The sequence below is a fragment of the Aquarana catesbeiana genome, linkage group LG07, assembly GCF_042186555.1.
Source record: "Aquarana catesbeiana isolate 2022-GZ linkage group LG07, ASM4218655v1, whole genome shotgun sequence".
NCBI classification, from domain to species: domain Eukaryota; kingdom Metazoa; phylum Chordata; class Amphibia; order Anura; family Ranidae; genus Aquarana; species Aquarana catesbeiana.
Genome location: NC_133330.1, coordinates 305,401,457 through 305,427,212, shown reverse-complemented (window position 1 = coordinate 305,427,212; position 25,756 = coordinate 305,401,457). Strand labels below are relative to the sequence as shown.

Below are 25,756 nucleotides of genomic sequence, written 5' to 3'. Positions count from 1 at the left end.
TTGCTTATATAGGAAGATTAAGGCACGAGCAGACAGAATAGAAAGAGAAAGGTATTAGGAACTCTAATGACAAAAAGGGTAACTTGACATCACCCCTTTTCTATTCTCTTTGCTTATAAGATGCAGGTATGGATTTGAGGGATGAGGGTAAATAGAGAAGACTTATCCTCCTCTGACAACCCGCCGTCAGGGATAGTACTCTTTGAAGTATCGGCTGTTCACTTGTTTGCAAGGACCCAGAATCGTGGAGGGGATGATGTCAAAGGGGGAAATTGATAAGGTTGGAAATAATGAATTAGAGTTCTATTAAGTTGTTTGTCATTTCTCTGCATTATGTGTACGTGTCAGCATATGTTGCAACACGTAGTTTGAGGTTTTCGCCTAAATGAATGTCCAGCGCGTGATGTATGTTGAAATAAACTGCTTGTTACATTATATGTTGAAATATACTGCTTGTTACCTTGTATGGAAATTTTGCTGAAACCTATGTTTGTGTAACAAGCCCTATAAATGCTTCAATAAAGAGGGCAACAGACAGTACGGGTCCTTTATGCTCGGAACTGATATACAGATACTCTTGATTCTGTGTCTTACTTCTTTAAGAGCTAAGATTTGGCAAAGCAATATAAACTAGAGAGCAATTGAGTTGAGAATTGCACTTAACACCTGCCTTTCTGACCCCGGAGGAAGTGAGGGTTAAATCTCCACTATGGGGACCCCAGACAGTGATAAAGATCTAAACCACTCCCACTCTACTATTGTGACCAATCCGATTCTGGGATTACACCATGGAAACAGAAATACATTTATTATCCATTATGATTGTATCCTTTCCATTGAAATCCACTTCCTCAGATGTATCATATCGATTAAATGGGTTGTCATCTATCGATCGATTATTCCTATTGGAGAAGATCGATCAGAAAATAAATTGATCATTTATCAAAGTGATTATCTCCACCATTAGGGTTTAACCTCTTCACCTTCGGAAGATTTACCCCCCTTCATGACCAGGCCATTTTCTGTGATACGGCGTTCCTATAAGTGACAATTGTGCGGTCGTGCAACGCTCTACACAAATATCATTCATGTCATTTTTCCCATAAATAGAACTTTCTATTGCTGGGATTTCATCGCCTATAAATGCAAAAAATCTAGAAAAAAAAAATGATATTTTTGACTTTCTGCTATAAAACATCCAATAAAAAAATGTAAAAAATAAAATTTCTTCCTCTAAAAATGCCAATAATCGTATATTGAACGTTGTGTCTACAAACTATGGGAGAGATTTATGTAATTTTTATTGTTTTTTATTCTTCTTACTAGTAATGGCGGCGATCAGCGATTGTTAGCGGGACTGCGACATTGCCGCAGGCAATCTGACACTAAGTGATACTTTTTGGGGACAAGTGACACCAATACAATGATCAGTGCTAGAAATATGCACTGTCACTGTACTAATGACAATAAGCAATTTCAGGACAGGAGAGGATCCAATACAGCTGTGCAAGACTGAAGGGAGGGCTGGAGTGCTGCTTTAAGTCATGGGGTTCACTAGAGACTCATTTACTGCCGAGCAACTGTGCAGCCCAATATGTCTGTATGGGAGTGCCAAGCAATTGTGCAGCCCAATATCTCTGTATGGGAGTGCCGAGCAACTGTGCAGCCCAATATCTATGGGAGTGCCAAGCAACTGTGCAGCACAATACTTCTGTATAAGAATGCCGAGCAACTGTGCAGTAAAATATCTCTATGGGAGTTCCGAGCAACTGTGCAGCACAATACTTCTGTATGGGAGTGCAGAACAACTGTGCGGCACAATACTTCTGTGTGGAAGTGCTGAGCAACCGTGCATCACAATAACTGTATGGGAGCACCGAGCAACTGTGCATCACAATATCTCTTTATGGGAGTGCCAAGCAACTGTGCATCACAATACTTCTGTGTGGGAGTGCTGAGCAACCGTGCATCACAATAACTCTGTATGGGAGTGCTGAGCAACTGTACATCACAATATCTCTTTATGGGAGTGCCAAGCAACTGTGCAGCACAATACTTCTGTTTAGGAATTCCAAGCAACTGCAGCCCAATATCCCTATGGAAGTGCCGAGCAACTGTGCAGCACAATACTTACTGTATGGGAGTCCAAACAACTGTGCAGTAAAATTTCTCTATGGGAGTGCCGAGCAACTGTGCAGCACAATACGTCTGTATGGGAGTGCCAAGCAACTGTGCAGGCCAATATCTATGGGAGTGCCGAGCAACTGTGCAGCCCAATATCATCTGTATGGGTGTGCTGAGCAACTGTGCAGCACAATACTTCTGTATGGGAGTGCTGAGCAACTGTGCATCACAATATCTCTGTATGGGAGTGCCGATCAACTTTGCAGCCGAATATCTCTGTATGGGAGTGTCGAGCAACTGTGCAGCCCAATATCTCTGTATGGGAGTGCTGAGCAACTGTGCAATAAAATATCTCTGTATGGGAGTGCCGAGCAACTGTACAGCCCAATATCTCTGTATGGGGGTTCCGAGCAACTGTGCAGCCCAACATCTCTGTATGGGAGTGCTGAGCAACCGTGTCTCAAAATATCTCTTGGGAGTGCCGAGCAACTGTGCAGCACAATATATCCGTATGGGAGTGTCGAGCAACTGTGTCTCAAAATATCTCTTATGGGAGTGCCGAGCAACTGTGCAGCACAATATCTCTGTATGGGAGTGTCTTTGTATGTATGGATTTCATAGGTTGTTACCGACATGTGGGTAACATTCCATGTCAATAGGCCCCTAAGGTGGATTCATAGTGATCTCCGACCAGGACATAGACAGGAAGGGATCACATGGACCCTCTGGTAGGTTCATAGTGATCTCCGACCAGGACATAAACAGGAAGGGATCACATGGACCCTATGGTAGGTTCATAGTGATCTCCGACCAGGACATAAACAGGAAGGGATCACATGGACCCTATGGTAGGTTCATAGTGATCTCCAACCAGGACATAGACAGGAAGGGATCACATGGACCCCATGGTAGGTTCATAGTGATCTCCAACCAGGACATAGACAGGAAGGGATCACATGGCCTCTATGGTTACAGCATTTGTTCATACCTGGCTAAATCTTTTTTCACAGTACTGTAGAGATGACATTGTATATACAGATATGATGGGACGGGTGGGTTGACACTTACCAGGTGAGGCAGCCATCTTGTGAGATTGCGTTGGCCGGGAATCGAACCCGGGTCAGATGCTTAGAAAGCAGCTATGCTCACCACTGCACCACCAACGTGAGGTAGCATGTCTTTGTAGTGTGGGAGGAAAACGGAGTACTCGGTTGAAACCCACGCAAACACAGGGAGAACATGCAAACTCCATGCAGATAGTGTCCTGGTCAGGATTTGAACCATGCACCCCAGTGCTGCAAGGCTAACCACTAAGCCTCTGTGTTTCCCATATGCGGCCTCTGTTCTCTAAGGCCCGCCCCCCGCTGAGCGGAGTAAATTAGTGATGTCCACTCAAGGAGCACTGAATGGAGCCATTTAACCTACCAGCATGTCTTTGGGCTGTAGGAGGAAACCCACACAAGCACAGGGAGAACATGCAGACTCCATGCTGGGAGCTATGCTGGGGGGTACTACTGGCTGGTACTGCTGTCTGGCACTGCTGGTGGGTACTGCTGGCTGGTACTGTTGGTGGGTATTGCTGGCTGGTTCCCGATCCTCCATCCCTGAGCATCAGTGTGACAGGAGCCGACGCTGGAGGAAGCATGCAGCTGCAGTAGAGAGCAGAGCGGATGCTTCCTATATCGCGCTGCCTCCTGATGCAGGCAGAGTACAATTGGTATCACTCCGCCTGTGACAGGAGCTGGCGCTATACAGGAAGCATCGGCTCTGCTTTCTCTAGCGCCGGCTCTGTTCTTCTCATGGATGCTCGGGGATGGCGGGTCGGGAACCCATGATGTGGGCTTGCTGACCCGCCATCCCAGAGCAGGTGGTGGCGGGCCACATTAGAGGGTGCCACAGACCACATGTGGCCCACGGGCCAGCGGTTGGGCACCCCTGCAGTACAACATCCTTTAGATTTACCAAAACGGTATAATATAAAGACAAACCTAAACAATCGATGATGTGTATCCAATCACGCAGGCCCTTGCACTATATAGTTGATGGTAGATCTAAAGGCTTCTTTTCTATTAGATTGTGTAGTTTATGGTTACATATTTAGCACCTTGCAGTGTTGTTTGGTTTGGATGGCACTCCAGCATGCTAAGCCAACCAATCTGGGATGCACATGCGTTACACCGCCCCACCATACACTATCATGTGTTGTCTATGTGCTGCATGATAGAAAGTAAAGACACATATTTTTTTTTTATTTGGGTGCGTTGGCAGCTTTCTTGTTTGAATGGGCAGCCTGAGGGTATATTTAGGACCGGTGCACACCAGGATCACACGTGCTGCATTCCTTTGCCGTGCGATTTTGCAGCCCATTCATCTGAATAGGCTGCAAATCGCACTGGAACATGGAAGAAGTAGAACATGAATTACTTTTTAAAAAATGCCCTACACCACATCGCATGGTACTGCAGGATTTGGTGTCTGCAAATCCACTGCATTTCTTATCTATGTAGCGCTGGTAGATTTTCAATCTACTGCTTATAGGTAAATTTAGTGGGTTAGTTGTCTTGTATATATTCAGATTTAGCCTCTGTTCCAGCTTGCCTGAGTTGCATGTAGTTTCACACTGTGCCTGTGGGTGTCGTTGTCGCCATGGGTCGGTGTTGGAAAAGCAACACGTTGAAGCGTATGAGTGCTCTTCTGTCCCGGAGACAACTTGGTGGAGGTGGTCCTCCGAGTTGCATTCTGGGAGAGGGTATTTATGGGACAGACGCCATGTTTTATGGGTCTTTCGTTCCACCTGCTGGCCCTCCTGGCCGACAGGTATGTGTTAGGAGTACTACCTCGTGGTCCTCCGATCGGGAGGACCGCGTTGCTGCAGCGTGTGGGTGGGCCCAGAGACTTGTCTGGGGCCTACCACAGCGGCAGAGGAATGGTCCTTGGCTGTCTGTCCTACGGGAAGAAGCTGGACAACTGAGAAGATCCCAGGGGAGGACCCGTCATGGAAGGATCATGCAGAGTGCTGGTCTGGAGAGGGGCCTGGTGACTCAGTTGGAGGACACATCCTAAAGTTAACCTACCGCATAGTACTGCCGGGTCGGCTTAAATGTTCTAGTGCTGTGTTTGCTGTTCATCTTAAACCATTACATCCTGTGGCAGAGGATCGTACGGGTTTCTATTACATTCAAGTCTGTGGCAGAGACTTTTGTTTGTGCTGCATACCGGCTGCTAGGTTAGTGAGAGAAACTTATCCAGGCGGGCAAAGATTCAACTCTAAAAGGAGAGTACATTCACCTACAAGATTCCAATTCATAATACAACACTAAGAAAAGGTAGTTGAACTTCCCTGCAACTCTTCTTCTACCTCTTTCCTGCTACTTCCTACAGTTACTTCTTATTAAAGCATTGGAAAAGATACTCAAGTGTCCGGTGCCTACATTGTTTGGTATTAAGCTCAGCGGGACCCTAGACCCGGTTCTGGTGAAATAGAGGTAACGAAGGTGAAGGTAGCAGCCCCCTTTAAACCAGCTGCTCCACCGTGAGCTAGTGCTACATCTATGTTTGGAGTGCCGTTAATATTACATTGGCACTTGCATGCAGATCGCAAGGGCAGTGCATTCAAATGTGAGGCGGGCACGCCTTTCCTGCATTCTGGTGTGAACCAGTCTTCATGTGTGCCTAAATCTACTGCCTCTCTGAAGATTGATCCACGCTCAGGTCCCTTTTCAGAGGTGCCACCTGTTTTGACTCAATTTTTGCTGACAGGCATGGCGTAACCATGTACATTGCATGCGGCCGCGGGGAGTTTGTGGCACTTCCCAGTTCGCTGAATGGGTCATGTTGGGTTGGCTTGCCAATTACTACACGTTGGGAAGTATCGCAAGTGCGGCATGCACACACCGCCGTCTGATGCCACTTAAGAGGGGGCGGTTGCAGGGGGGGGGGGGTGCTAAAAACGCAACTCAACTGTGCATTCCTGCCGCCCTCCCAACTAAATGAGGCCATTATACAACACAGGTTAATGTGTGACATAACCAGCATGCATTAATGAAGTGTGCATGGGCCCTAATGTGAGTGAGAGGCTCAGGCTAATGCCTGTAATGATATTACAGACTATAGAACGCATATATGGGATGCGGTCCTCCCAGCAGCTTCTTTTGAGCCCTTGGAGAAGCATCCTTTCTGTCTCCATGGCAACAGCACAAACCGGAAGCGGAAGCGCACAGCTCCCCGGAAGTGGTGCCTCTGGGGCGCACGCACGTGTAGTAACTAATGTACATGCTCCCCCTTCCGCCAGCCAATCAGAAGCCACCGGCCCCCCCGATTCACCATAGAGATACATAACCGAGTAGGGCAGCTCTGTTCTATCAAAACGAGTTGCTCTTTTGACAGAACACCGCTGTGCTCTCCGCCCACTTCCTCCTCCTTGGCTAACGTCACTTCTGGTGGTGGGCGTGGCTTGCCCTCTGCTCTCACACATGGCCGGTGTGGAGGGTTGTCAGGCCGGGGAGAAGAAGAAGCGGAATAAGAAGATGAAGGCGCCGAAGCAGGAGGAAGGTGGGGGAGAGAGCAGGGCTCAGCCCGGAGAGCCGGAGGAGAGCTCGGCCGCCTTCCCGGCCTCCTTCAGCCTCTCCGAGATCAAGAACAAGCAGCGCCGACACTTCATGTTCCTGAAGATGAAGCAGGAGAAGAGGAAGGTGAGGATCCGCCAGGGGGCAGCACTGTGCCTTATACTGGGCTCTGCGCTCCTCTTGTGACGGCACAGATTGGCTGGGGCTGACACATGGTGTTAGTCACGTGCTCCTCCATACCCGGAAGTACAGGGCAGGGTTTTTTTCTCTTCCCAGCTGCCAGTGCTGAATGGAGCAAAGAAGTGTGGTGGAGGAGGATGAGAGCCTGTGTTGGTGGATGTAATCCCATTCACATGTATGTCTACTGGGGACACTCTACTGTGCAGACAAGAAGTCCCATACAAAGCAATGTGAGGATGACGGCGCCCTCCGAATGTATACAGATATACAGTGATTACCTGTGAAGTATCAGCCCAGAGCAAAATTGATGTACACCCAGAGCCCATCATCCTCGCTGCCTCCCTCGGGTGCTCCCTCGCCTCTCTCCATTGTCCCTCCATTCCTCCCTCGGGTGCTCCCTCGCCTGCCTCCACTGTCCCTCGGGTGCTCCCTCGCCTGCCTCCACTGTCCCTCGGGTGCCGCCTTGCTACCTCCCTTCGGTGCCCCCTCGCCTCTCTCCATTGGGCCTCGCTACCTCCCTCGTGTGCCCCCTCCCCTCGCTCCATTGGCCCTCCCTCCGATGCCTCTCGCTCCGCCCCGAGCGGATAGAAGGCAGATTTACCCTCTAGTGCAATCGGGAGCAATATTTATATAAATTTAGTTCTACAAAGCACACATGTTGTGGTGTTCTACATTAAAAGAAAAGGGTCCTGTTCAAATTTTGGCTGCATTGTGGTGCATCGCTAGAATACAAAATGAATAGGCTTCCTTAGCATAATCTATGTTATAGTGGTAGTAAACCTCAGAGATGAAATATGAACAAAGCATATCCCTCTATAATGTGTCCCTATCCAGAGCACTAAGTGTCATTTCTGTCTGCTGCCTCCTTCTTCTGCTATCAGCATGAGTCACTTCTGACAAGTTTTCCTGACACCAAGAGAAAAAAGGTGACAGGGGGAGGGACCTCCAGCTGATTGACAGTCTCAGCTCTGTTCCAGTGTGCAGGGGGGGGTGTCAATTCCCACCAATCAGCTCTCAGAGCTCTCTTCACTGATGTAACTTCAGCTCCCCACCCCCTGCTTTTCAGAGATCCTGTGTAAATTCTGCACTTTGAATGTATGTGGGGGAAAGACAGATGTAGATAAACAGGTACAACTTATGTAAGAGGATTTATTTAATCTCTGTGTATCACCTGATGCCAGTCACTTCACTGGGTATATGTGAGGATTTACAACCACTCTAACAAGCTGCAGTGTGAAGGGGGCCTTATACTTACCCGTCCTTTTTCCTGCCAGAGCTGCGCCCCACAGAAAGCCACATCGTCGCCACTACAAAATCTCCCCAACTGGGCAGTTGTCTCTTCTGCATGTGTAGAAAAATCTTTATTTATTCCTCTGGAGAGGCCATCCACCATTGTGAGGCATAATAAATGGCTTCTAGATAGGAGTAAATGCATGCATGGAGGCTTCTGCTGAACAGCCAGTCAAAGGACAAGGGAGTATAAAACTTTGGGGGGGGGGTTGCAGGGGAGAGGGGGATGAGTTAAAGGATTACGTTACCAAAGGTACAGTTATCCTTAACAGAATAGTGTATATAATAATATAGTGCAGCTAAAAAAACATTGATTTTTAGGGGTTTTTTTTTTCTTAATTTGCATCTTTTTGAATTTTCCAGGAAAAGATTGCTATGAAGAAGAAACGTAAGAAGGAGAGAGAGGCACTTGGTGACAAGGTTTGTAAAACCAATAGTAACCTTTTCGCTGCTAGAACCGGTTTTGTGTTGTCTGCACACATGTTTAAGAAAATTATTTTAGCCCGAAAGATGACATAAAACCTCCAAACATGATATTTTCTGATAGCAGACACCCTAGAAAATAAAATGGTGGTAGTTCCAATTTTTTTATGTCACACGATATTGCCGTAAAGGTCTAGGAAATGAAAAATTTCAGTAAAAAACTCACTAAAGTGAATTTTAGGGCAAAAAACGCAATAAATTACCCAAATTTTAGCTAAAATATAAAAGACGAGGTTGTGACGAGCAAATAGATAACCAACATGCCAAACCTTAAAAAGCCCCCTATAGGTATCCGTTTAGTGTTACAGAGGAGCGCCTGTGTTAGAATTATTTCTCTTTCCCTGGCGTGCGTGGCGATGTGCATCACAATCGACGCTTTTATGCGTAGGTACCCCGACGCATGCGTTTACATTTGTACGTGCGTATGCTGTATGTCTCCTTTGGACTTCATTGAATGTTTTGCAATGCAGATCGCATTGCAAAACATTGCTTCCCGGCTAAGCTAGCCAGCCGGGGGACCCCTAGATGCTGACCTGGAATTGACGCCACGGACGTCGCTTTCTAGATCACAGCAAGAAGAGGAGGAGAGTGCACGTGAGTCCGCTCTTCCCGCCGCCCCTATCGGTACCGTGTGTGGGGGGGGTGAGCAATCGGGCGGCAGGAGTCTGCCTGTCAATATTCACACACAACGGATTGTGTGTCAACCCCTCACTGTCAGGTCCATACGACATACAGTCCTGGAAGCGAAAGGGTTAAAGCCTAAATTCTGCCAAAACCACATATATAAAAATTAGTACTAGGGACATAACTGTTTGACCTTGGGTGTCAGCCCTGCCCAGTTGTCTTTTAATAAACTGTTCAAACCCTCCGTATCTCCTGCGCTTTACGATATAGACATTTGATTATTCTAAAGTCCAAGATAAAACCTAGGAGTACTAATCAAACATTGCAGAGCGCACAGGACAGCTATGAATTTTTGGCAGGATCCACATTTATCTTCTCTGCAATTTTAATGGTGTAATAGACCAAAAGTGAGCAAATAAGAGAACTTATTTTTTTTGAGATTTGAATACACTTTTATTAGAATGGTTGTGTAAGACCCCTTTCACACTGGGGCGGTTTGCAGGCGGTATTGCGCTAAAAATACCGCCTGCAAACCGCCCCTAAACAGCCTCCACTGTTTGTTCAGTGTGAAAGCCCAAGGGCTTTCACACTGAAGCGGTGCGCTGGCAGGACGGTGAAAAAAGTCCTGCAAACCGCTTCTTTGGAGCGGTGAAGGAGCGGTGTATTCACCGCTCCTAAACCGCTCCTGCCCATTGAAATCAAAGGGACAGAGCGGCTATACCGCGGCAATACCGTGGCTATAGCCGAGCTGTACGAGGGATTTTAACTCCTTTTTTGGCTGCCAGCGGGGGTTAAAACCGCACCGCTAGCGGCCGAATACAGCTGCAAGAACGATGGTACAGCAGCGCTAAAAATAGCACTGTTGTACCGCTGACGCCCCCACCGCCCCAGTGTGAAAGGGGCCTAAGAGGATTTTTAACATGATGTGCTGTGCTCGATCCTCTATTATCGCATGCCTTTTTTTTTTTTTTTTTTTTTTGTGTGCATTTAGTAATATATGGGAGATTACTATAACTGACCAATGTAAACCTGTTCAAGATGTACAAAAGTGCAAATTTGTACAGTACTGATTTTTATCTTGTATACCTAGGCGCCACCAAAGCCTGTGCCCAAAACAATTGAAAACCAGCGTGTTTATGATGAGACAACAGTGGAGCCTGAAGATGAAGAGGTAATTCAATAATGTATTTTTTCGTGTCTGAGCACCAGAAACTGAAAACGCTATTTCATTCATTTGTGCTGTTCAAACCAAACTCCCCCATCCATTCATATCTGCTTTATTTTTTTTGAGAAATCACTCTGAAAATCACCCCCTCTAGCATTTCTAGTTGCCATCTTGAGTAAGGGCAGAGGATTCATGTAGCATTTATTTTCTGGAATCCATCTGCCCTTAGCTCAGGCATGCAGGCAGGAAGGGTGTGTTTCGCTGAGAAAACCCCTCCTCCAGACAAGAGGAAAAAAATGCTATGAAGACTCATGGGATGTATGACATAATTGTGGTCTAGGCTGGAACCAGGAAGCCACTTAAGAAATGTCTAAAAGAAAAACAATAGTAAATCTTCCTATCTATTTACTAGAGGTGTACATCTTCACTGGCCTCACAATTGGATTTGATTCTGATTATCATGTCAACGATTCGATTCCACGATGCATCACGATTACTGTGCGTGGTTTTCATCAAAAGAAATTCAAGCAGTCAGAAGAACTCCTTTAAAAAAATAAGTAAAAGAACAGATGAAAAATAAAATACAAAAGACAACACTCCCTGCATGTAGCAAAGTCTAAACACAGCAGACAACTTAGAGGAGTTCCAGGCTCTCCCACATAATACTAGAGGAGTTGGTCAGACTGCAGAGACGATCAGAGACTGCAGAGACGATCAGAGACTGCAGACATGATACAAGAGATGATCAGAGACTGCAGACATGATACAAGAGATGATCAGAGACTGCAAATATAGTACAGGAGACGGTCAGCAGGTAAGTATAGAGAGAAAACCCTTTTGTATCACTTTAACCCCTTCAGGCCTGGAAGAATTTACCCCCTTAATTACCAGAGCATTTTTTGCGATATGGCACTGCGTCGCTTTAACTGACAATTGCGCAGTTGTGCGACGCTGTACCCAAACAAAATTGACGTCCTTTTTTTCCCACAAATGGAGCTTTCTTTTGGTGGTAATTGATCACCTCTGCAGTTATTTTTTGCGCTCTAAACAAAAGAAAAACGACAATTTTGAAAAAAACACAATTATCTTTTACTTTTTGCTATAATAAATATCCCACTTTTTTTTTTTTTTTTTTCTCCTCAGTTTAGACCGATATGTATTCTACATATTTTTGGTATGCACAAACATTATAGCGTCTACAAAATAGGGGATAGATTTATGGCATTTTTATTTTTTTACTAGTAATGGTGGTGATCAGCGGCTTTTTTTTTTTTTTTTTTTTTTTTTTTACCAGGACGTTTTTGGGACCACTGACATTTATTCAACGATCAGTGCTATAAAAAGGCACTGATTACTGTATAAATGTCACTGGCAGGGGAGGGGTTAACACTAGGGGGTGATCAAGGGGTTAAAGCGGAGGTTTGCTGAAAAAAAAAATATTAAAAGCCAGCAGCTACAAATACTGACCGCCATCCTCGGTGAGGGAATAAGGAAGTGAAGCCGCCCATGGTTCCCTACTGCGCATGCGCGAGCCGTGCTGCGCGTCCTCACAGGTCCCTGCTGTATTCTGTGTCTCACAGAATACAGCGGGGTAGGCGGCGGAAGTGACGTAGGTCACCACAATCACCGCGGTGATCTTTGCCAGGAAGTGGGAGCAAATACCTGTATTAGACGGGTATCTGCTCCCTCCTCCCCCCTGAAAGGTGCCAAATGTGACACCGGAGGGGGAGAGGAATCCAAAAAGTGGAAGTTCCATTTTTGGGTGGAACTCCACTTTACCTTTGTTCCCTAGGTGTGTTCTAACTGTAGGGGAGATGGGACTGTCTAGGAGCTGGAGGAAGAATGCAGTAGCCTGGTATTGCACCTGTGATCCACCAATTGTGGGTGGAACTCTTTATAGGTCTGTTGAAAATTTTTGAATTTTTACTCACTGGTGGACTTGACTTTTTTCTGTATTTCTGTGGTCTGTATCTCTGTGGTTTTGGTATCTATGTGCACAGATAAACTGCTCACATATACTGAATACCTAACTGGATTTTTTTTAAATGCTTTCCTCTAGGTGGCTTTTGATGAAGCTACAGATGAATTTGCACCTTATTTTAACCGACAAACAGCACCAAAGATACTGATTACAACATCTGATCGCCCTCGTGGGGTATGAGATAAAGCACCGAAACATATTCAATATATTTGTCCTTATTATTGTGGGAGTTTTTCTCTGTATTGCCTGTAGGAGTAGAATTTGATCTGTTGTTCTGTTTTGGAAAGAGGTGTGTATGTGTGGGGGTTTTTTTTTTTTTTTTTTCCCTCTCCATACTGCTGTGATGACGCATTAAACAATCGCTTGGATTTTCTTCCATCACACATTGATCAGGTCCGGGGCTCTGCCCCAGGATCCATTAAAATCAGTACTTCTATGCTGTCGTGTGTGTGTGTGTGTGTGTGTGTGTGTGTGTGTGTGTGTGTGTGTGTGTGTGTATAGAGATAGATATCTCTATCTATCAATCATATTTACATGTAAGCTGGACTTTGGTGGGATGTTCAAAAATATCTATACTGTTATCCAGGGTAGAAAAGATGGGAAATGAAAACCTGAGAACTGACGGGTAACATCAGGGACGTAGGAGGTTTAACTCTCACCAAAAAGCCACCAACAATTACTATTGCTGGTCCTAGAGAACCACTGACTTGAGACAAGTTGTCCTCAGCCTGATAATCACTTGTGATTTCATTTTTTTTCCATGTTTGAATTTTGGTTCTAGTTTCACATTTTTCTTTCCTGTTCTTCACAGCGTACTGTAAAGTTTACAGAACAACTGTCCTCTATCATTCCAAACTCGCATGTTTATTACAGAAGGGGTCTGGCACTGAAAAAGATTATCCCACAGTGTATTGCCAGGGATTTTACAGATCTGATTGTCCTCAATGAAGATCGGAAAATTGCAAGTATCCTTTAACCTAGCCTCTTTATAAATGTACGAACATTGTGCATCCAAGGGTTTGAAAGATGGCTGCAGAATTCATATAATAATGTTAATATATTTTAATATGTTCTATCTGGCGCCAGGATGATTTTGTAGGCTCAATCTTTCTTGAGTACTGTGCCTAATTTAGATATTTGACTTAAAGGAGAAGTTTACCTTTTATGGATAAAAAGATAAATGCACATATTTTTGCAGTGGAAAAAAAAGTTCATTTTCATAAATATTTAGTTTTTTTCCCCCTAAGGAGTCTAGAAAGCATTTAGCCCGTGATCAGGGGTGCAAAACGTGGATAAGGGAGTCCTCCTATTCAGGGCCCAGGGCAGCAGGGGAATCCAGGCAGGTGGGTGAATCAGATGTGGGCAGGGAGGGTGATCAGCATGGTGGGAGGATAATTACTGGAACCAATCCCCTGTTTGGCTCTCTCTGCCACAGCTAAAAGCTGGCTTCTTCTCTTCCTCCCATCGGCTTTCAGCTGCTGCAGAGAGCGCCATCCAGGGGATCAGTTCCAGTAATTGCCCCCGCCACACCCATCACCCTCCCTGTGCAGCATATGTTTCCCCCTGTGTACCCCCACACCCAATAGGATCCTTTAGGACGGAGAGTGGGGAAGGGTCCTGTAAATATGTCACACTTACCAGCCTCTTCCTTTCCTGAATGAACACAATGTGTGAGCGCTGCCGATCACTTGCTGTGTTCATTCATTACTGAAGTATAGAAAAAATGTGTGGTTTTGTTTTGTTGGGGGGGTCAGGTTGGCTGTATGTGGCCCCATGGTTTCTAATAGCAGCCCTGGCAGACTCCTGCACACAAGCCGTGCAGCTTTTAGCTTGCACCTACATAGATTGTCTGTTTACAAGCTGCAGGGCTTGTGAATGAACTACAAGGTCGCTCATCAGCGACCTCACAGTCCATTCAGAACTACAAGCCATTAGCCTCAAAGGCTAATGCCCTGTACACACGATCGGACATTCCAATAACAAAATCCATGGATTTTTTCCAACGGATGTTGGCTCAAACTTGTCTTGCATACACAAAGTTGTCGGAAAATACGATCGTTCTGAACACAGTGACGTAAAACACGTACGTCGGGACTATAAACGAGGGGGTGGCCAATAGCTTTCGTCTCAATTTATTCTGAGCATGCGTGGCACTTTGTGCATCGGATTTGTGTACACACGATCGGAATTTAACCGATTGGATTTTGTCGTCGGAAAATTTTATAGCCTGCTCTCAAACTTTGTGTGTCGGAAATTCCGACGGAAAAAGTCCTATGGAGCCTACACACGAACGGAATTTCCGACAACACTATCCGATCGCACTTTTTACGTCGGAAAATCCGACCATGTGTACAGGGCATAACAGTAGTTGTAGTTCAAGTTATTCACAGGAAACTGAATGAATGAAGCGGTCGTTCGCTTCATTCTCCCATCGCCGACTGTCACTGTTATTTTCAAAGAGTGGCAGCCGGCGATGGGAGAAGATCCCCCGCTCACTGGAGGATGAGGAGAGGCTGCAGCTACTGGAACATGTTACATGTTCCACACTACATACAGGTGAAACATGTAACATTTTCCAGAAGTTGTACTTATCCTTTAAAGGGTTAGTTCAGCTTGATCAAAGATGTGAAAGACAGGCTAGTGGGAGTCACACTGGAAATGGACTTTAAAGGCCCGTACACACGTCAGAAAACCTGAAGATAAACTTCGTCTGTTGAACGATCTGCCAGTTTTCTGATCCTTAGTATGCTGCTTTTGACAGCCGATTACAAATTTTTGGCAGACAAAAACTGGATGTGCAGGCTTGAAAATTTTTGTGTGATGTGACCACAACGCCCCCCTCTCCTTCTTCCTTCTTTTTTTTTTTTTGTTTTTTTTTTCTTCTTTTCGTTAGTACGGTTTTCTGACAAAAAAAATAAAAATGAAAGAACACATACAAAACAATTCAACACATTACGTCACTTCTGACATTGAATTTTGTTGTCAGAAAATTTTCTGACGGTGAGTACCCTCTTCACTTTCGATTTGAGACTAGCATCAAACAAAAACTTGACGAAAATTCGTCCAATAATCTGACCGTGTGTACAAGGTTTTAGACCCCCAAACACACTATTAGATTTTCTGCAGATGTTTGTCTTCAGATTTACCAAAAACATATGAGGTCAAACCTTAAGAGTTTCAACTTGTATGCAATCAGGCAGGTCCTTGCACTACATGGTTTTGGTAAATCTGAAGACAAAAATCTGCAGAAAATCTAATAGTGTGTATGAGGCTTAAGAGCACGTACTGAAGTCAGCATGATAGGCCAGACTATCAGGTGAGAATCTAACTAAATGTTTCTAAAGAGGTAACTGAAAAAACACTTTGCTAATTATCAAATTTCATAACCAGCATCAAACCGGCAAATTATTTCAAAAAGTAGTTGAGTCAAGGCTGACTTGTATACATCTGACTCAATATAGTATCTGTACTTTTTGTTATTTGTTACTTTCCAACCCTTCCCGGATTACCTGGAAAATGTCTGCAGGTGTACTGTGTTATATATCTTTAACTCACAACCTCTAGATGGGCTTGTCCTGAGTCATTTACCAGATGGTCCAACAGCCCACTTCAAAATGTCAAATGTTCGCCTGCGCAAGGAGCTTAAGGTGAGTCTTGAAGCCATTCACTTTTACTTTTTTGGCCAGATTAACTTTGTCTTGTGAACTTGCATGTCTTGATGCTGCTTCTTATATGGACGAAGAAGGTTTTTGTTCTGTGTAATCCAATGCAACCAAAACAGCAACTGAGAATGGAGACTAAGCCCTCGTTCACACCGGTGCGGCTTGTCATGCGATTTGACAGTTCCAAATCGCATGAAAAGTCTCACCCCGTTGCCAGCAATGGAACTGTTCATATTACCGCGACTCATGTCGCAGCGATTATGAAAGGTTCCTGCACTCATTTTTACTGATTTCGTTGCGACTTGCATAGAGTTCTGTTAAATGAAGTCACAAGCCACAGGGAAAACAGCGTGATTTCAAAGTCGCACCGGTGTGAACCAGAGGTAAAGCTCAGTTCACACTCGTGCATCCCGCGTTTGCTCGGGCATGGCAGCCCATTCAGTTGAATGGGCTGCTGCGCTGAGTGAAACGCACAAAAATAGTGCATGCACCTTTTCAAAACTGCGGCAGCAGGGAAACCCGCATGGTCTTTTTAACCATGTGGTTTGTAATGGAAATTTGTGCAGTTCCCGCAAACGCGCTGCGGGCTGTGATGCATGGGGGTGAGGTTCAGAATGAATGGCAGCCCCATGCGTCTTGCAAGAGCAGTGTGATTCGGCTACAGGAATCAATGAGACTCCTGCAACTGGAACGCACAGCCTGCACTAGTGTGAACCAAGCCTTAGGGGTTGAATCAGCTTCCAGGTATTTTTGTCAAAGCTTAAAGCGGTTGTTCACACAATTTTTAAAGTTTATCTCAGTCGTTTTTAAATACAGCATAGAATGCAAAATGGAACTTTTTTTTTTTTCTGGGTGTACCTGTATATACTGTATGTGCCTTGGTTTTTCTTTGCTGCATACACTCTCTGCGGCTGTGGGCGGGTATTTGCGTAATTTCCTGCTCGCCGCACTGTCTCCTGGGATCTCGTGTCATTGCTGAGCGGGAACCAGCAAGGAATGCTGGTAGATCTGCAATACTGGAACCAGGAAGTGATTGCTTGTGGGCTTCAAATGCCCACAACAAGCAAGATGAAAACGGCAGTACACATTTTATATAACTTACTATTGGAAAAGAAAACGGACATCTCGGGAGGAAGTGACTGCAAAAAGTGAGTGTAACATTGTAAAAGATGTGAATTTTTAAGTGTAAAAAAAAAAAAAAAAAACACGAGTGCACATCCGCTTTAATTGAACAAGCTGAAGTTAGAAGGTTGCATGCACAGCTGCACCAGATTTTGCACTCTCCAGTTTTAGTAAATCAACCCCTATCATCTACAGTCCATATGTGGAAGCCAGAGCACAGGATGAAGATGCATCTGCAAGTGTGGCTTCTGCTCACTCACATTGGTGAAAGTTGTGTTTTTTTTTTTTTTTTTTTTTTTTTTGTATACAGATCTAAAAAGAAATAGACTTGGTTCAATAACATCTCCTAATTAGATAAAATAATAATATTGATTATGCACTTACAATCACTGGAGAAAGTATCACTGTAACAGTTCCCAGTGAAGAGCATCCAATCACTGGGAATGGTCCAGGGATCACTGCTAATTAGGGTTGTCCCGATACTAGTATCGGTATCGGCACCGATACCGAGCATTTGCCCAAGTACTTGTACTTGGACAAATGCTCCCGATGCTTCTGCCGATACTATGACAGTCAGCGGTGATCGGCGTGTGGGGGAGTTACAAGCTTCCTCCCGCGGCTTTCAGTGACATACAGCGGTGATCGGTGCTTGTAACTCCCCCTCACGCGATCACCGCTGACTGTCACTGCATCCTCCATGCCCACTCCGTTCCTCTGTCCCCCTCTCCTTCTCTATCACCCTCCGTTCCGTTCCTCTGTCCCCCTCTCCTTCTCTATCACCTTCCGTTCCTCTGTCCCCCTCTCCTTCTCTGTCCCCCTCTGTTCCGTTCCTCCGTTCTGCTGTGCCTCTCCGCTCTCCCCTCTGTTCCGCCGTCCCCCTCCTCCTTCCTTTGCGAATGGACAGAGTCAGCTGACTCTGTCCATTCATATAACTGATGCATTGTAATCTCCTGTGATTACGATGTGTCAGTTTATGAATGGAGAGGAGCCGCTGTCTTCTCTCCATTCATTCTCAGTGCATCTGAGGCTGCAGAGAAAGGTACTGGGGAATCTCTATCCTCGGTCTCTTTCTCTGTCTCAAGGGGGAGATATCAGAGGTCTGTTAAGACCCCGGATATCTCACCAAAGCCCCCCAACAGGGCTGATTAAAAAAAAAATAAATAAATAAACATATTGCAAAAATGAATAAAAAAAATATTATTGTAAAAAAAAAAACACACACATACACCGTTCACCCCCCCCCCCCCCCCCCGAAAAAAAAAAAAGAAAGCATTGTTTAAAAAAAAAAAAAAAACTGTCACGTGACATTAAAAGAAAAAAAAGTATCGGTAATCGGTATCGGCGAGTACTTGAAAAAAAGTATCTGTACTTGTACTCGGTCCTAAAAAAGTGGTATCGGGACAACCCTACTGCTAATGCCAAGTCTGGTTGAACTGCATGGATTCTGATTTGAACATCTTTCCATATTGCTTCTATATGTGTTGGTGTGCTGGAGAATCTATTTTTACAACTTGATTTGTATACAATTTTATTAAGAACAAAGTCTAAGCTATCAAATTAAAGCAGTTCCAGTGATCGATTTGCTGTGTACATGGGATTGGTTAGCCTGAAAGTGTTCTGGTAACTCCCTTAGTACTGTGTTGTATATTACCCTGGCCAGGTGCACCTTTTCCTTTTGCCAAGTTTTAAAATGGTTGTACTCGAGCCCCATCATTGTGCATGAAAGCAGTGGCTCCTCTCTCCATTGCCTCCTGCTGCTGTCAATCACAGCCAGTGAGCCAATGAGAAGATAGCAGGGGCAGGGTGGAGCCACGCTGTGTGTGTGTGTGTGGACAATGTCCATTTACAAGAGCGTTGCTCGGGAGTGAGCCTGCTCAAGTTCCTCCATAGCAAGAGGCTTGCTATTGGGAAGCACTCAGGAGGGGCATCAGCCAGGAGCGCCGTCGGGGGACCCAAAAAAGGTTTCGTGCTGCTCTGTGCAAAACTATTGCAAAGAGCAGGTAAGTATAACATGTTGTTTTTTTTTTATTTTTTGTAAATTAAAACCTTTTAGAATTATTTTAAACAGTGCGGCTGCCATCTTTGTTTTTTTTTGGATTTGGTGCAGAGACCCATTGAAAGTCTTCATCTGCCTTGTAAAGGCAATGTCTGGGTTTCTGGTGTGTTGCTGTACCTTTTAATGAAGAAAGGGTTGCCTCCAGGTGTGTATATTGCTGGATTCATGTCCCATTGCTAGGAACTCAGAGTCAGGGCTGGTTCACACCACAAAAACGCAATCCAGAGCCATTCCGGATGCATTTCTGCATGCGCATTTTGAATGTGTTTTTGGTGCGTTTCCGGGTGCAATTCCAGGTGATTTTATTTCTTCTTTTTTCCTGTTTTTCTTTTCACTATACTAGGGTCCAGTACGTTATTGATGCATTCCAGTGCGTTTCATATGTGTTTTACTGCGTTCCAGTGCAGGAAAAATGCATCATGTTCTACTTTTTTTTTTTTTTTTTTTTTTTTTTCTGGAACTGAAAAGCCCTGGAACTGACGCACTGGTGTGAACTATGCTATTGGAAACCATATAAGATACTTTCCATGCGTTTTTTGATGCAGAACAAAAACGTACTGGACTGCATGTGGTGTGAACTGGCCCTCAGGGACCACATTTATCAAATGTGTCTTGATGCCGCTGCAGTGCAGCTTCACACTTTAGCAAATCTATGTAAATAAAACTGCTAAATATTTTCTATGTTTCCTGCTTTGGAATGTTGCATGGTGGTTTTTAAATGCACTTTATATGTAGCGAAGCTTTTTAATGTGACCATTTTTGAGAGATTGAGTTATTGTAGTGAAAAAACAGAGATTCTACAAATCTGAATATGTAATGGAAATATGTCCTCTTTTAAGCTACAAGTAGCTGGAGTAATAACTTACATAGGGAGGATTATACACTCCCCTGTGGCTGCACTGATTGGCTGTCATATTAAGTGAGTCACTTGTTCCTCTATACCTAGAAACGCCACCCAGCACTGAACAGACTGGTTGGGGAGTTAAAGGCTTTAACCCCTTCCCACCGGCTGCCTCCCGGCCCTTTAAGGGTTCTAAATGAAAAAAAAAATTGCCATTTATTCATTTTTTTTTTATTTATTTATTTTTCTCTAGAAGCCTGAAGGGAATTGCAGCTGTGATCAGCAGACCTTGGGTGCAATGTCAGGATCCTGCAGACTGTCAGTATAGCTGTCTGCATGTACCTCCGATACGGGCAGGCAGTTACTGAAGTATAGAAAGATCAGTGAACTACAAGAGCGCTCACCAGCGCCCCCCTAGTTCATTAAGAACTACAAGCCAAAATACAGTTGTAACCTGTTCAGAAAGGTGAACTTATCCTTGAAGCACAGGTGAGTAAGGCCTGATTCACACTTATGCATTTTTAGTGTTTTTTGCATTTTGCAGATTTGTACTTCAGTCCATTCAACATGGTTTCCTATGGAACACGTTCGTTCTGTAGTGCAAATCTGCAAAATGCACTAAAAATGCATAGGTGTGAATCAAGCCTAAATCCTGCTGGGAATACAGGAAATGGAGCAAACCAGCTTCTTTACATTTTTTAAGCAACATTACAAGAACTACATTTTAAAATTGTTGTACATAACTGGGGGAAAAAAACACAAATACACAACATATAGGTAAAAATGTATTCATGGACTTAGAGAACCCATATGCTTTTAAGGCCATATGTTTCATGCTTAAGGCAGCACCTCCAGCATACAGACCCCGCATTTATGTTGCATTGCTCTTGAATGAAGCTGGGGCAATATCCTTCAAATTCCAATTCTTATTGCCTACAGAGAAAAGGAAAAGACCCCACAGAGCACAAACCAGAGGTCATCCTAAACAACTTCACCACACGTCTCGGACACTCCATAGGCCGCATGTTTGCCTCCCTCTTCCCGCATGACCCCCACTTTGTTGGACGACAGGTGGCCACTTTCCATAACCAGCGGGACTACATCTTTTTTAGATACCACAGGTAATTCATTCCTGTAGATGGTTATGTGTGATTTTATCTTCCACTGGTCTCCTTATCTGGATGATTCTCCAGTAAATTTCTATGGTTTCTTTGAAGGTACCTGTTCAAGAGCGAAAAGAAAGTTGGTATCCAAGAGCTCGGGCCCAGATTTACATTAAAACTAAGATCCCTCCAGAAAGGAACCTTTGACTCGAAGTATGGAGAGTACGAGTGGGTCCACAAGGTTGGTATTTCAGATGAAGCTTTAAATATTTTTCTTGCAATGGTTGCTCTTCCATATTGTCATTGTACTGTTGCATACACTAGGGATTCAGATGTGATCAGCCATAGTTGTTGTCAAATTTAGGTTATAATTAAATTGCACTTGACAATTTTTTTCTTTTAGTACGTGTGCTGTTACTGGCCACTAAGATTCTCATTGGACAACAGGATGGATGTTGACAAAGCTAAGCACTGTGGTCAAGAAGGTTGGGTGTCTCTGTTAACCACTTGTGGACCGCCCTACAGCAGATTTACTGCTACAGGGCGGCCGCTCTGCTCAGAATCCCGTTCATATATGTGATTCTGCACTCCCGGGTAGGGGGTGCATGCCACTTCTGCTGTGATCAGTCACAGCAGAAGCTGATCAGCGGGTGTCGGCCAATGAATGACCGCCGGCACCCGCTGATCACAGAGGAGACACACTGGACAGAACTCTGCATATGTAAACAAGGCAAAGCTCCCTCCTATCAGTGGGGATGTGCTGGATTTAGTTTCCCTGCAAAGCAAGTAAAAGCAGCACACTATACACAAAAACACTGATGGTTAGGTACACCTTTAACCCATTCCCAGTCAGTGTCATTAGGACAGTGCATATTTTTAGCAATGACCACTGTATTGGTGTCACTGCTTCCCACAAATTGTCAGATAGTCCACTGCAATATTGCAGTCCTGCTATAAATCGCTGCCATTACTTTTATTAAAAATGCAGAGAGTAAAAAAATAAAAATGTTTCTAAAGCATAAAAAATGCAGTGATGATCAAATGTAATGTAATTTATGTACAGCGTTGCATGACCGATGATTGTCAGTTAAAGTAACGCAGTGCTGTATCGCAAAAAAATGGCCTGGTCATAAAGGGGGGTAAATCTTCCAGAGGTCAAGTGGTTAAAGTGGAAGTAAGCGTCTCTTGCTTTTACCTATAGGTAAGCCTTTATTATAGGCTTACCTATAGGTAGTGTAATCATATTGTAAACGTGCACTGTTTAAGATATTTGCTGTATATGCAGCCGGTGACATCACTGGCGTATGCACTCTGAAGGAACGGCCATGCGTGCCCTGTGCCATGAACGGCGGCTCCCACTCGCATACGCGGGAGTGACGTCATTGTGGCTCCGGCCAGTCAGAGACGGAGTCCGCAAACCCGGAAGCTAGACTGGTGAAGATGGGAGCATCTGCAGCGCTGACATCTCAGTGCTGGAAGAGCTTCACTTTAAGGTAAGTAACATAATATGCTAGTATGCGATGCATACTAGCACATTATGCCTTTACCTTACAGAGTAAGAAAAAAAAATCCAGCGGTTTAGAACCGCTTTAAAGCTAACTTCAGAGAGGCACACTAATCATCACTGAACAGGAGATGGCGCTTTCAAATAAACCACTTCTAGTAATGTTCTGCAGAAAGGCCCATGGTTTTCAGTACACTCTTTGTACAATAAAAAGGGTTTCTTTCAGTTGTGCCTTTCATTGCTGAAAGCCGTACACTGTGGAGCAATCATGGAGTTAAAATATATTGATGTTTTTAATTGAAATTAGATTCTTTTCTGAAAACATTTATTTTTTTTGGGGGGGGGGGGGGGGGGTGATAAATGCCCATATTTTGCAGGGAAAAAAAAAAGTTATTTTATTTTTCATTATTTCTTTCCTCCGGTGGAAGTGATAAGTGGATCATGGGTCCAATATCAGGCACCTGCAAACACTTGCTAACACCACTTCCATGTATATTTATTCCATCTGCATATTTAACCATTTACCTGGAATTTAGCTTTAAAAGAGAAGTATGGGGTTTTTTTCTTTTCCATTTTTTTTTTTTTTTTTTTTTTTAGATTCATACTTACCTAGGTGGATGCAGCATCGGTCCCCCAGTGCCTGATTTTTCTTTCGAAAATCTTATCTAAGAATTTTCGTTTGTATTTCGCACCATTAGTGGGCTGCGGCAATCAAATTTGAGTAATCGGACATGTTGGAAATTTTTTTAAAAAACAAACGATTTTCTAATCAAGGATGGGAGAATTGTGCGCGAAATGTAATCAAAAAAGAAATGCGCATGTGCAAGAAAAGAAAATTCCCGGAAAGAAAAGATTCCTAGCCACGAAAATTCTTTCGAAATTCAACCATGTATGGCCAACCTCGGGCTCTCACCGGCTCTCTGAGAGGCTGAGCCGGGTGTCGGTCCAGGGAACTGGTGCATCCTGACTCTGTGATCGTGATGACGCGCTGCCTGGACTGACTGCTGTGACATCAGCAGAGAACCAACTTCAGCCCACTCTCTGCTGAAAACGGGTCACTGGAATGCAAAACTAACTAACTTCACTCCTGTGATCCATAGGAGAAGCCCAGCCAAACAAGCTTTGGCTGTACTTCTCCTTTTAAGAGGCAGAGACTCATGAAAAGGAATAATACTTTCTTTAATACAGCCTCATTTCAAAGACCCTTCAAAAAAAAAAAAAATCTGTTCTGTGCAAGGAATTTAATTTTTTTTTTTTTTTTTTGTTTATTTTCTACAGCGACATGAAATGGACACAAATCGAAGAAAATTCCATCTATAATCACTGCTGAGTGGAACAATGACTTTACCTGTGTGACTGTACTAGAAATGCAATCCTCTGGTGGATATAAAAGAAAAAAAAAACAATGTAGTCACATGTAATGAATTTTAAACTGTCCCTGAACTGGATTTACTAGGATATTTCAGAACTGTCTGTACAAAGTATTCTCCCAATATGGTGCAATCTGCAAAGTTCCAGTTCAGAAATACTGCCAAAAAAAGTAGGAAGTGAATTGTGTGCGCGGTCTGGAATGTTTTTTTTGTTTTTTTTTTTTGTTTTTTTTAGTCTGGATGATGAATGAAAAGAAATCCTCCCATTTCCTTACAGGAAGATAATCCTGTAAAATATCCACTTACCCCAGCCATATATGTACAATATAATGAGATTTGATTAAATATGTATTTTAGAAATCTGTTTTGATCATACGGAAGGCTCTATCAGTAATTTTTCAGTATCGTTAAAAAAAAAAAAAAAAAACTATTGGTCCTGCCAGAGAATAGAATCTAATGGGACCAACTCTTTTCCTGGTTGTGTCTGCCTGGTACACACGGTAAGTTTGTTTTTGTTTTTTTTCCTCCATTTAACTCAGTGGGCTGAATCGCTGTACTAACAGCGGGGTCAGTGCTCGCAGTTATTGGCTGCAAGTGCTGATCGGCTGCTGGTTTTCCAACATGCTCATTAGATAAAAACCTGGTCATGAGATTGGCTTCTGTCAGACAAGCCCCTGTACACACGGGCTGAGATCCAGCTGGATTCTACTGTAACGGCTGATTTCAGCCTGTGTGTATGGGCGTTAACAATCCTTTTCAAGCAAGAGATCATCTAGAACAATCTAAACTATTGTCAGTTGTTTACTGTTACATGTTTAACCACTTCCCGCCCAGCCTATTGTCAAATGATGGCTGGGTGGACGCCCTATGGCGTCATCTCAAAACAGGCTGCACTGTGGCATGATCTGTCACCGGCTGTGTCCACCGAACACTGATCAGTGTCCAAGCCTGCTGCCTGCACCATGTGATTGCTGTGACCATGCGCAGATCACATGACAATTGGAAACAATGGATGGCTTCCTTTCATGCCATTCATTGTGTACAATTGTGTTGCTAGCTGTAATTGGTCACAGTGATTACATGGTACAGGCAGGGCCAATCACAGCCCATCTGTACCATGTGATTAGCTGTGGTTAATCACAATACACACTAGATGAATCTGTTTCATTCAGTAAAAATGGTTGCTTATATCGGTGAAATTCACTGGTATAAGCATACATATTTTGTTAAAAAAAAAAAAAAAAAAAAAATCCTGATTTCCCCAGAGTAGTACAGTGTTACACCATAGTAACACTGTATTTCTCTGGTTACAAAAAAAAAAAAAAAATTTTTTTTCTGGGAAAGTAGACAAGCCAGGGTTTTTTTTTTTTATTAACCTCCCTGGCAGTTTTCCTGAGTGTGGCTCGGGATTAAATTTCAGTACCATTAGCGGTAACCCCGAGCCACACTTGGGATTGCATTGCAGGATCCTAGTGCGGTATACTTACCCTTGTCACCAGGATCCGGTGATGTCCCCCTGCTGTGTCCTCCTGTCCGAAGCCTCTGTGTGCCAGGCTCCATTAGCTGCGAGCGTGGGGGCGGAGCCCAGTGGCAAATTCAAAAAAATCATAATACATACAGTACACTGTAATCTTACAGATTACATTACTGTATGAAATTATTTGGCATCCCTTTTGTCCCTAGTGG

General features: G+C 44.1%; 1 protein-coding gene and 1 non-coding gene across 3 annotated transcripts; one reads left to right on the top strand and one right to left on the bottom strand.

The window, feature by feature from the left end:
* Positions 1 to 3,218: 3,218 nt before the first annotated feature.
* Positions 3,219 to 3,290, bottom strand: TRNAR-UCU (transfer RNA arginine (anticodon UCU)). Its single transcript has one exon. It is a non-coding gene; the product is annotated as a tRNA-Arg (tRNA).
* A 3,227-nt stretch (positions 3,291 to 6,517) lies between these two features.
* RPF1 (ribosome production factor 1 homolog) lies at positions 6,518 to 24,445 on the top strand. 2 transcript variants are annotated; one of them, XM_073593642.1, is made up of 9 exons: positions 6,518 to 6,815; positions 8,523 to 8,579; positions 10,357 to 10,437; positions 12,491 to 12,586; positions 13,224 to 13,377; positions 15,977 to 16,059; positions 21,033 to 21,214; positions 21,311 to 21,437; positions 23,979 to 24,445. In XM_073593642.1, exons 1-9 carry the CDS (start codon positions 6,597 to 6,599, stop codon positions 24,018 to 24,020), a joined length of 1,041 nt encoding a protein of 346 aa, XP_073449743.1. In that variant the 5' UTR covers positions 6,518 to 6,596; the 3' UTR covers positions 24,021 to 24,445. The 2 variants fall into 2 exon arrangements, with proteins under 2 accessions (XP_073449743.1, XP_073449744.1); XM_073593643.1 differs by lacking the exon at positions 23,979 to 24,445 and having other exon boundaries at positions 21,287 to 21,421.
* Positions 24,446 to 25,756: the final 1,311 nt, after the last annotated feature.